Raw genomic sequence first — 12,038 nt, 5'->3', positions numbered from 1 at the left:
TCTGTACTCTTTATGTCATCACATTTTTTTTCCTTAAGTGACTTGTCCAAGTTAACACAACTTGCCTTTCTCCCTTAGTCTGTCTTATCCCTTTTGAAAGCAGCCCCTCACTCAATATTGCTTTTCCTTGTCTTCTCAGAGGACTTGGCACAAATAATTAAAATAATGTCAAGTTATAGTACATACTTTGAAGAAAATGTATGTTGGAGTGGGTTAGATTCCTATCACTGCTGTAACATCTGAAATGGGTTTCACAGTGCTATCGAGGGAAGTGGCGAGAGATAGTAGAGAGCTATCCTGGGGATGAGAAATACTGTATTCTCATTCAGGTTTATCTCATCTCTCTAACAATATACTTGTTCCTTATTCATTAGGTGAAGATGCTATTACCTGCGTGCCACGCGTACCTCACCAGGTGGTTCTAAGAATATAGTGTGGAAAACTACAAAAGGAAATGTATGGTGCAATACCTACTTCCAAGGCTGTATAAAATAGTGGCAACACAAACCTAACTTCAATAATCACTGCAGTGTATTAAGCTCTTACTATATGCCAGACACTGTGTCAAGCACTCTATACTCAATTTCTGAAAGTCAACCTGACATAATGATGAAGAACACTAATTCTGAAGACAGACTACTCGGGTTTGACTTCTGGTTCTGCCACTTTCTTGTGTGTAATTTTGGGCAAGTTGTTTAACCTCTCTGTGCCTCAGTTTTCTCAACTGTAAAATAGGCTTAATAACATTAACCACTTCATAAGATTATGAATTGCATTAAATAAACAAATGATTGAAATGCATGCACCTAGCACTGTGTAAATGCTTTCTTTATTAAACTTTGTTATTTAATCCACAAAATAGCTCTTATTATTATCTCCATTGTATAGCTAAGGCAACTGAGGCTTAAGTGACTTGTCCAAGGTAACAAAGCTTGTAAGCAAGTGAGCAGGGCTTTACCTAAACTTATCTAACTCAAAATCTAGAGAGGGTCCGTAATGGTGGAGAGGATTTACCCCTTCTACCCCAGAGGATATTTTACAATATCTGGAGACATTTTTGGATGTCGCAATTGGGGGAGCATTACTGGCAACTAGTAGGTAGAGGCCAGGGATGCAGGTGAACATCCTACAATGCACAGAATAGCCCTCTATAACAAAAAATTATCTGGTCCAAAATGTTAATAAGGTTGCCAGATAAAATACAGGACATCTAATTACATTTGGATTTCAGTTCAACAACGAGTGTTTTGTTTTATTATAAATATGTCCCAAATATGTAGCATATTTTACTGGGAGTCCTGTATTTTTAATTGCTAGATCTAGGAAACGTAGCTCAATGCTTGGTTCTGCTGTATCATTCTTTTATGAGAAGGGACCCTTACAGATGGAAACAGAGTCTCTCATTAAAAAAAAAAAAGCACGTGTACATATATAAGCAACCACATGTTCAATGCAATAACTATTTACTAAGTCATGCTCATGCCCTGTTGCAACAGGAAAATCCTGACCACTTTTAATATTTTTTTTCTTTGCCTTTTCTTGCCTCATAAGAAGTGAACCAAAGAGGCCATGGATGGTAAGTCTTTTCATGTATCTGGCTGTGTCTTTAGGAGAGATATTTGGGGGAGGATATGGCTCACTGGAAGTTTTTATTGGACTCTGTACAGTTTGTGTGAACAGTATCTAGGGGAAGAAGAAAGGGAGGAGCTTGCTTTCCCTGATCTGTATACTTTCAGGCTCGGAACCCAGGCTTCTTGTGGTGCCCGTGAGTCAGGTGCTCAGCTGGATTTTCTTGGCATTTCAGATAGAAAGGTGAATGACATGATGGGGCGTGACCTCACTTTCTGAGGTTATTTTTGTGGTTCTACCCTGAATGCTCAGATGTCCAAAAATGGCTGAGATTCAGAATCTGCTTAATAGGATCATCATGGGCTGTGTCATTAAATTTAAGAGAAATCCAAAATTATATCAATCTGACCATTATTGACTCTAATTTCCAGGGATATATCTATCAAAGTTATAACACAGTTGGAGCTTCCTGGTCCTTGCTGGGAACTCACCAAAGCAGAGCAAGAAGAACTGCTTTGATAAAAACAGCCTCATTTTGACTTGGCTCAGTAAGAATCCTGGGAGTGAGTGTCCATGGGCTTAGAAGAATGAAGGGGAACTTAGAATAAATAGGCCATTTGATGGGACATCTGGACAATGAAGAAGGTGTATAAAAAAATGGGCAGCAGTTACTGAGATATCAGAGTGATACTTCTTAATGTGACTATATAGTTTTTAGCATTGCCAACAAGTTGGGACTTCTTCAGGTAGGATTTCTCAATTTTGTTTAAGGGACGTCTCAACTTGCCCAAGTATCTTTGCACCCAATCTCTGCTTTCTTACTTATTTGTCAGACAATAGATGACTCAACAGCTCCTAACCTTGTATCTACTCATCTACAGGCTTCCATTCATGCCTTGCAGATCATGCTGCCGGCTCACCTACCTCTCCACCCCTTTCTCTGCTTCATGTTAAACCATATAGTTCCCTTGATTTGAAGTAACTTACTATTTAAAGATAGTAATTCAGTTGTATAGAAATAATCAGGAAGAATTTATCTTGGTTTTCCCAAATAAGTAAGAAACAAAGACTCTTATTTTGGCCATTGACAGTAGGCCCTTGTGGTTCATGAAGAGACTTGAAGACAAGTTAGAACCACAGTCCCTTCCTTTCTTCCTACTCCCTTTGTTTATATACATTTTTCAAGCCTTAATGAATTTCTCAGAATTGAGGCAAGCCAATAGAGCATTATTGGATCTTACCTTACAGTCTTCACCACCAAGTCACTTGAGTGCATTGTTGCATCTTGGGTAGATCTCATAATCAGGTAATGTTTCCCACAAATGTGTTCTCTTCTCTTGCCTGACCACAATTCATCTTTGTTAGCAAGATGTTGGAAAAAATATATATAACTCTTAAATACTAAGATGTTTTGTACTAAATATTCCTATTTATTTTCTAAGTGAACAAATGTTCTTCTCTAATAGTTTCTAGGATGATATAGGGTATGGGGCCCAATAAAAAAGCCAGTATACCAGATACCACAACCCTTATTATGCCATGTCTCTTAAGCTCTTTCAGAGTCAGCATCAGCAGAACCTAAAAGCACACTCAAGCTTTGTTCCCATGAAGATTTCCTGAAGAGAAAAGGAAAAGAGAAGTCTGGAGGGGTGATATGATCAATGAATGGAACTGGGGAGAAAATGAAGTGGAAACATTCCCTAGACATAAAATGTATAGATGTCCTAAGATCGAAAGTAACTTTTCTAGTTATGCTTTGAGGGACTATAAAGGTTAAAAAAATAACTATAGGCAGGTATTTTCATTCTATTAAGAAAATCAGATATGCAATAATGCAATAATTGATGCTACAAGTTATATATAGATGCTAAAATATTGATATAAAAATAATGCTACAGTGGCATGAAGGTTTGGGTTTTGATCAATATAGAATGAAGTAGATGGAAAATATTTCTAGAGTTGGAGAATTTTGACATGGATCATAAATATTACACGGGGTTTGGCCAAATTGAAGGGAGGAGAGAGGGAAGGAGATAAAGTATTCTAGTCCACTGCACAAGATTATCGAATAAATATCCCATATCTGTTCTTGTTCACCACTCTGGGGTTTTGTTTTTTTTGTCAGACCCTGGATAAGACAACATTTCCCCTTCTCTGTGCTTTCTTTCAGAAATTTCTACCATACATGAGTAGGAGAGAGTAAGGAAATATTTCGGGCATAAATTAGCAGAGCAAATAACTTTTTTAAGCCATTGAAAGTGCAACTTTGACTATTCTATCAATGTGTAAGAAATGTGATACAAATGTGATGCCTAACTTACCTTTGTTCTTAAGATCTATGTGATAAAGGAGAAGAGAGAACGCACTTGTCTGGTCCTCATCATCTGTAACATAGAGTTTGAGCACCTCTCAAGGCGAAATGGAGCTGAACATAACATCATAGGGCTGAAAGGGCTGCTTGAGGACCTGGACTACAGTGTGAATGTGGAAAAGAACCTCACAGCCACAGTAAGGGTCCCTGCCACATGCAAGGCATATAAACCTACATGTTCACATACTTCCAATGACAAATTAACTTTATAATTTGATCATTCATTTAATTTCTGTGGGCTTCACTTTCTTCAACTTTAAATGAAAAAGTTAAAACCAAGGTCTGTAATTCTATGTACACCTCCTTTGAAATACACACACACACACACACACACACATTTACCAAAAACCAAACCAAACTTGCTGCCCTCAAGTCAATTCTGACTCATGGTGACCCCATGTGTTACAGAGTAGAGCTGCTCTGTAGGATTTTCGTGGCTGTAATCTTTACAGAAGCAGATCATTAAACCTTTTCTTCCGTGGAGCTGCTGAGTGGATTTGAACCAGCAACTTTTAGGTTAGAAGATGAGCACAAACCATTTATACCACCCAGAGACCTATACATACACACACACATACACGTGTATATATACTATGTTCATGAACACACACACCTATATCATATTGTATGCCCTCTGATATCCTCTAATCTACTGCCAGTGCCTCCTATTGGTGAAACACAACTGGAAGCTGATTGGCAAGAGAGTCCAAATGATGAGGTCCATGGAGCCACAAAACAGGAAAGAGAAGAGCAGGGAATGGATATGGGGAAGACAAATAAAAAATAACCAGCACAAGATGAATGAAATAAGGAAAATTTATAAAATCAGAGTGGTGAAATATTCACCTGAATTATTATAGTAACCATGGCATTAACAATAACAACAACAAAAACAAAATAACAATTACAATTGCCACTTCTGAACACCTACTATATATCATACCGTGTAAATTGCCAGGCACTTTACACATATTCTTTCTATTGCTCAAAGCATCACTGGCAGAATTAGGTAGGTATCATGATCTTATGTTTATAGGTTTACTCTTTCTTCAGGAGATGGAGTCAAAACTAGTGGCATTTGCTGCCCGCTCTGAGCACAAGTCCTCTGACAGCACATTCTTGGTATTCATGTCTCACGGTCTACTGCATAAACTCGTTGGGATTAAGCATAGTGACAACAAACCTGATGTATTGTTTTACGACACCATATTCCAAATATTCAACAATCCCAAATGCACCCATCTGAGAGACAAACCCAAAGTCATCATCATCCAGGCCTGCAGAGGCGGTGAGTGCTGATGGGGGTCCAGAGGTGAGGGAAGTGCCTGTGGTTTGAGGGTTGTGCTGTCTGTTTTATATCTAGTGAATACGATCTTCAGCCTCACTCTAGTGCAATTATACTAGATAAATTTCTTTGGAAAGAGCACTTTAGGGTAGCAATGGAGACACTGGTATACAACATGAATGTAAATATCATCCGCTGTCAGTGAACCGTAGAAAGTGGTGACGATGCTAATGTTAACTCTAAATTATCTTAAAGTAGAATTATTAAAATCATGACATGAAATGGCTTTAATGTTAACATTTTCTAGCCAAAATTTTATGATCTCTGACATGAGAAGTATTTCATAGAATAGTGAGGGATCAAAATTTAATACCATTCTAAGTAAGTGAAAGAAGCCAGAATCAAAAGGCCACATACTATGTAATTCAAATTATATGGCATTTAGAACAAGGCAAACATATAGGGACAAAAAAAGATGAATGGTTGTCAGAGGCTGGGAATGGGGATATTCTATATCTTGATTATGGTAGTGGTTACATAACTATCTATTTGTTAAAATCAGTTAAACTGTACACCTAAAAATGTGAATTTTGCTGTATATACATTATACTTTGAAAAAAATAATATGGCATTGCTTTTTCCCATGAATCTTTTGAATTCAAGCTTTAATGGAATTATAGGTCTTGGGGAATGGCAAGGGGAAGAAAGAAATAGCAATGGGGAAGGAAAGAATATGAAAAGATTTGTTTAGAATCACTTGGTTGTTTATTGAATAAAGCAGATATTTCCACGTGGCTTTGCACTGCCTCCTGGCCTTGGCATATCCTGGATATATCTCAGCCACAATCTTGTCATTCCTATTGTTGTTATTTTACTATTGTTAAACCAAAAACTGCTCACTTTACTTAGAGATAATCAATAACAGTTTTTGGCTCCATTATTGCCTTGATCAGTAGATATCTTTCAGTTCCAAAAGGCCATTGCTATTCATTGACATTCTGTTAGATGTGAGTAGAGATCAGGTTTTACTGTGTCTGTATTGTGTTTGTATGAAATTAATGGGAATATCTTTATAAAAAGGAGTTCTGTTTATGTAGACAGTTGTCAAAGAACTGCTAAAATCTGCACAACAGTGAATAATAGGATATTGCTTCTACAGAACTCTGAAGGGAGGTATGGGTCAATGACTCTCCAGCATCCTCAGCAAACAGCTCTTCACAGTCACCAAAGAACCTGCAGAATGATGGTGTCCACAAGACCCATGTGGAGAAGGACTTTGCTGCTTTCTGCTCTTCAACACCACGTATGTGTCTTTCATTTGCGGGCAAGGATTTGTGGGAAGGAAGCTTCCTTTCCTGCATGATTTGGCCCATTATTTTAGGAAAGAAAACAGACTAAAAGTCTTGGGAATTGTTGGAATTTATAAGTTAATGGAGAGCCCATCCAAGTTTCTTCAGCCTTCTTTATAGCTGTTTTCCAGTGGCCTTGCCTCCTTCTACATCTAACTATATGCCAGTTTTCCATATCCTTTTAGCAAATGACCAGCCAGTAGGCAAATATCATCATTTTTTAGTGAATCCACTATGTAGAATAGAATTGTTTTTACAGCTGAGGAGATTTTTAAAAGAAAAAGAGGACACAACTCCCTTTTCAAAAAGGGCATTTTCTGGTTTGAAAAATAAGAAATCTAGGTATGAAATATTGTTTATAAAATCATCAAACAATTAGTAACACCCAGTAAGGTGAGATTACAACCTAGGAATAGTTAAGAGTTTTAGAGGCTCAATTAAGAAAGCCACCATATTTAAGGTGATCAATTTAAAAGAAGGAGATGGTATAGTAGAAAGAAAGGAATTCCTAGTGGGAGCATGGACTGGGAAAAGTGGGAAAAGGCAGACTGAATTTATAAAATGTCAAACAAAGCTTTTCCTTGAGGTCATAAATGGAAGCAAGTCAACAATTACTGATACAGATAGATAGACAGATAGATAGCTATAGATATAATTATTTTATCTTTAGCACATCTCTGCCAGGTCTGCCAAGTAAGCATTATTAGCCCACTCTCATAGACAAGGAAATTGAAACTCACAAAAAGTGTATAAATTGCCTGAGTAAACACAGGTAGTATGGTAGTATTTTGCCAGGTATGAATGCAAGCCAGTTTGACTCTGAAGTTTAGGCTCCTTTGGTAGACTAACAATAACAACACAGAGACTATACTATTTAGAGCTTTTAATTTTTAGTAGTTCCAGGAAATGGCTACTATAAACTCAGAGCATAGCAGCCTTGCCAAAAGCCAGTTCTGTCCATGACTGATATGGGAATTGACCCAACTAATGTTAACTTAGAGAGAGCATCCCTTCCGAGATAGATAAGAGTTCAGTAGCAGCCCCATCACTTTTATAGTTTTTTCACCTTGGTCAAGTTTTCAAGAATAAGTGAGAAAATGTGAAACTACAGCCTCTAGCATCAATTTCAATATATCAGTTTTATATTCTGTACTATGGTTCTAGAGCCCTATTTCCTCACTGATGGTGTTATAACACTTACGTTTTTTACAGTTCAATATAAACCCACCATGTTACTCTATGCTTAAAGAGTCAGGCACAGAATCTGACTATTTATTTCTCCTACTTGCTTAAATATGTCCAAAGATATTTACAATCTAAGACTTTTGGAAAAGATGAAGGCCATAGCTCAAGATTTAACTTTACTTTTATTCAGAGATGATGTTTCCTGGAGAAATGAAAGTGGTTCTGTCTTCATCACACAACTTATAAATTGTTTCCAAAAACATGCTTGGTGTTGTCACTTGATAGAAATATTTGGGAAGATAAGTTCCATATGCTGTGTTGCACTCATTTATTCATGTGAGCCAAAACAAATATATATTAAGACCACCCATAAATTTTACATATATCATAGTATATAATTCACAGTGTGGTGTACCTTGCTTTTTAATTATTTCTAAGATAATGATATGAAGTGCTGATAGGCAAGAAATGTCAATACATATTGAGCTACTGTATTTTAAACATTAAAAATTAGTGAGATAAGGAAGAGTTAGAGACTACAAATATTGTAAACATTCTCTATGAAAATATATGTGTTATTGATTAAGATTTACTTAAATATTCAGCTTATGGAAAATATTTGGTACAAAATTTATATTTTTCTTTATAAACAAAAATGGGGCTACATGATGCAGATAAAGCAGTAAACATCACAGACACAGTCCTGTTTCATAGCCAATATTTTAGTAGGAGATAGAGACAGTAAAAGCCACATCATCCAAATATACATAATTTTCAGTTTCTGGGGGTGGGAACAAAGTATCAGTGTCCTGTAAGAGAGAATAAGGAATCTGTAGTTGTTAGAAAAATTAAAGCTTGATGGAATAGGGCAATTTTTGTGAGTGTTTCTGCCTGACATAAAAACTATTTACTGGTCAGTGGAAGAAATAAGGAAGAGGGCAGGAAATGAGTGAAAAAAGAATCTGAAATAAGGCCTTAAGGGACAAGAAGTTGGGAGAACAAGAAGATCAAGTCTTCAGGAGAACTGTGGTGAGAATCTCCAAGATTAAGATCTTCAATGTGTAAACCGGAAGTGAAAATTTGTAGTTAAAATCTAGCTTCCAGGCCATATGCTTTAACAGGGACTGAAATCACACTCCTGTTTGAAACAAAAAGACAGACAAAATATATGCAGCTAACAGTTTTCAAAACACAACACAGACAATGAAGGACACTGAACCCTGACAGATGGAATTATAAAAAAAGAGTGAATCCTACGATTCCATGAGCTTACTATATTGAGAGAGTTTCCAGGCTACAGCACAGGGAGGCAGAGGCAAGTCAAAACTTGGTGTATTTCCAGAGTTGCAGAGTTGAGGAGACAGAGCAAAGTCTTAAGAATCAGGTGGTAGAGTTTACAGAAGAGAATACCAAAGAGGAGAGAGTTGCAGGAGGAAATCTGAAGATCTTTAGAGGGACTCCTCAAGTATTTAAAGAGCATGTGTGTAAAAAAACCAACTTGAATCAAGGGAAAGATGTACTCTAAAGGATTAGAGGAAACACCACTATGGTACTCATATAGGACCAGGACTAGTGCTTGTATGTGAACTGTGTGAAGCAAAAATGGATAGAACTGTAATGATAAATAAATATATCCACAATCAGAGTCAGAGATTTTAATACCTCTCTCTCAATAATTGATAGAACAGGGACACAGATAATGAAAGACGATAGAGAAGACAGGAACAACACAATCAAATAACTTGATCCAGTTGCCATGTATCGACTACTCCAAACAACAGTAGCAGAATACACATTGTTTTCAAGTGCACATGGAAAATTTACCAAAATAAACTATTTTCTGGGCCATGAGTAAAGTCTCAATACATTTAAAATACTTCAAGTCATACAAAATATGTTTTCTAACCACAATTGAATCAATTTAAAATCCAAAATAGGAAGGTTTCTGGAAAATCCCTAAATATTTGGAAATACAAAAAATACATTTTTAAATAACAAGTGGGTCAAAGGAGGAATTACGATGGAAATTAGAAAGCATTTGACTGAATGTATATTAAAACACAACGTATCAAAAGCTATAATATGCTACTAAAGCAGAGTTTAGTAGGAAATTTAAAGAGCCCTGATGGTGCAATGGTCAAAGCACTTGGCTGCTAACCTTGATAGTCCTTCTTCTATCAATTATTGAGAGAGAGGTATTAAAATCTCTGACTCTGATTGTGGATACGTTTATTTATCATTACAGTTCTATCCATTTTTGCTTCACGTAGTTCACGTACAGGCACTTGTCCTGGTCCTATATGAGTACCGTAGTATTGTTTCCTCTAATGCTGTAGAGTAGATCTTTCCCTTGATTCAAGTTTTTTTTTTTTTTTTTTTTTTTAAACACACATGCTAAACAGTGCTCTTTAAATACTTAAAGGTGGTTCCTAGGGGTAAAAGACCTGGCAATCTGCTCTTGTAAAGATTATAGCCTAGGAAACCATTTTGGGGAGTTCTACTCTGTCCCACAGGGCCGCTGTGAGTAGGAACAGACTTGATGGCACACAACATAACAACATATGATAATATTAGAAAACAAGAAAGTTCTTAAATCATTAACCTCATCTTCCACCTTAAGGAGCTAGAAAAAGTAGAGCAAATAAAAACAAAAGTAAACAACAATAGAAATATTAGAGAAGAGTGAAAATTAGTAAAATGAAAAACGTAAGTACAATAGAGAAGATAAATGTTACCAAATGCTGGTTCTTTTAAAAGCTTAATAAAATTGATAAAACTCTGAGTAGGAAAAATGAGACACAAATTACTAGCATCAGGAATGAGAGAAGTAATATCATTACAGATTGTATATATATTAAAAGGATAAGGAAAAATAATGAAGATCATTCTGCACATAATTACTATAACTTATATGAAATGGATAAATTCTTTGAAATACATAAACTACTAAAGCTCAATAAAGGAGACATAGAAAATATAAAATAGCACAACCACTTTTAAAAATATTTTGGAATGTTCTTAAATAGCCAATCATATACTTACACATATTCCAACCCTTTCAGTTCTAGATATTTACCCAAGAGAAATGAAAGTATATGTTCATACAATACTTGAACAAGAATATTAATAACAGCCATGTTTGTAATAGCTCAAAACTCAAAACAGCCTAAATGTTGAAGAACAGTTGAAAGGATAAAAAATGTTGCAGAATAGCCACACAATGGAAAACTATTCAGCAATGAAAAGAAATAAACTATTGATACATGCAACATCATGGATAAATCTCAAAATAATTATGCTGAGTGAAAGAAGTGAAAAAAAAGTGTACATACTGTATGATTTTATTTATATAAAATTCTAGAAAATTCAAACTAACTTATTTTTATTTTCTTTGGAATTGGGTTGGGGGTGGAATAGAAAAGATTGCAAAGTCTTATGAGGAACATTTTGAGGGTGCTGCGTACATTTACTGTAGTAATTGTGGTGATGTGTACCCATATGTCAAAATTTTTCAAATTGTGCAGTTTAAATATGGCACTTTATTGTACAATCTCTCCTCACTTATCAACATGGTTAGGTTCCAAAGACCAGGTCATTATGTGAAAACAAATTTATGTGAAAATGGAAGATGCCCACATCAGATCACAAAATAGAGGATGACTACATCATTACATATCTGCCAAATTACATAATTGCCAAATCATATCTTTACATAACTGCCAAACCACTGAGAATCACGACCCAGCCAAGCTGACACATGAACTTAACCGTCACAGCTAGCATTACTTTTGCCTTAAACCTCAGTGTTCATTCCTGCCACACGTGTTGACAGTGCCCAAAATAGTCAGATAGTAGATTTTTTTTTACTATTGTAAAGGCAAAATGTTAGATAATGAAAAAGCTGATAAGTGAGGAGAAGGTGTATGTGAATTCTACCTCAATATATTTTTTTTAAATCTGGAAATCAGAAACAAAGTTAATTGAGTAACTGAGGTTGATGGGGTCTTGGAGTCACTGGGAATTTGTCTGAAGCTAAAGTTTAGTGTCTGACTTATGTTATTGATTTATAAGTGTCAGTGAGAGTTATCAGAATAATTAAGGACTCGGTAACTTTTTAGAATTGTTACAGCTCTTCTTTCTTCACAACTCTCAGAATACTTCAATTCCAATCATTATCTTGTCAGCCTATGGTACAATGGCTTCTCTGTTTCTGCACAATGGGCAGGACCAAAATCTCTGTTTTTATTTTTATTTTTATTTATTTATTTTTTTATTGTAC

The 12,038-nt window shown here is 35.9% G+C and overlaps 1 protein-coding gene across 1 annotated transcript in view; it reads left to right on the top strand.

Moving 5' to 3' along the window:
* The first annotated feature begins 996 nt into the window (after positions 1–996).
* Positions 997–12,038, top strand: part of LOC101353932 (caspase-4-like) — a 24,427-nt gene continuing 13,385 nt past the window's right edge. Inside the window, 6 exon segments of the mRNA XM_023737002.1 lie at positions 997–1,094; positions 1,668–1,812; positions 3,904–4,077; positions 4,994–5,228; positions 6,385–6,528; positions 7,952–8,095. Coding sequence (XP_023592770.1) covers positions 997–1,094; positions 1,668–1,812; positions 3,904–4,077; positions 4,994–5,228; positions 6,385–6,528; positions 7,952–8,095 — 940 coding nt within the window.

Source organism: Trichechus manatus, unplaced genomic scaffold (assembly GCF_000243295.1).
Source record: "Trichechus manatus latirostris isolate Lorelei unplaced genomic scaffold, TriManLat1.0 scaffold00094, whole genome shotgun sequence".
Taxonomy (NCBI): Eukaryota; Metazoa; Chordata; class Mammalia; order Sirenia; family Trichechidae; genus Trichechus; species Trichechus manatus.
The sequence above is the reverse complement of the archived record's forward strand: the minus strand, read 5'-3'. Positions and strand labels throughout refer to the sequence as shown.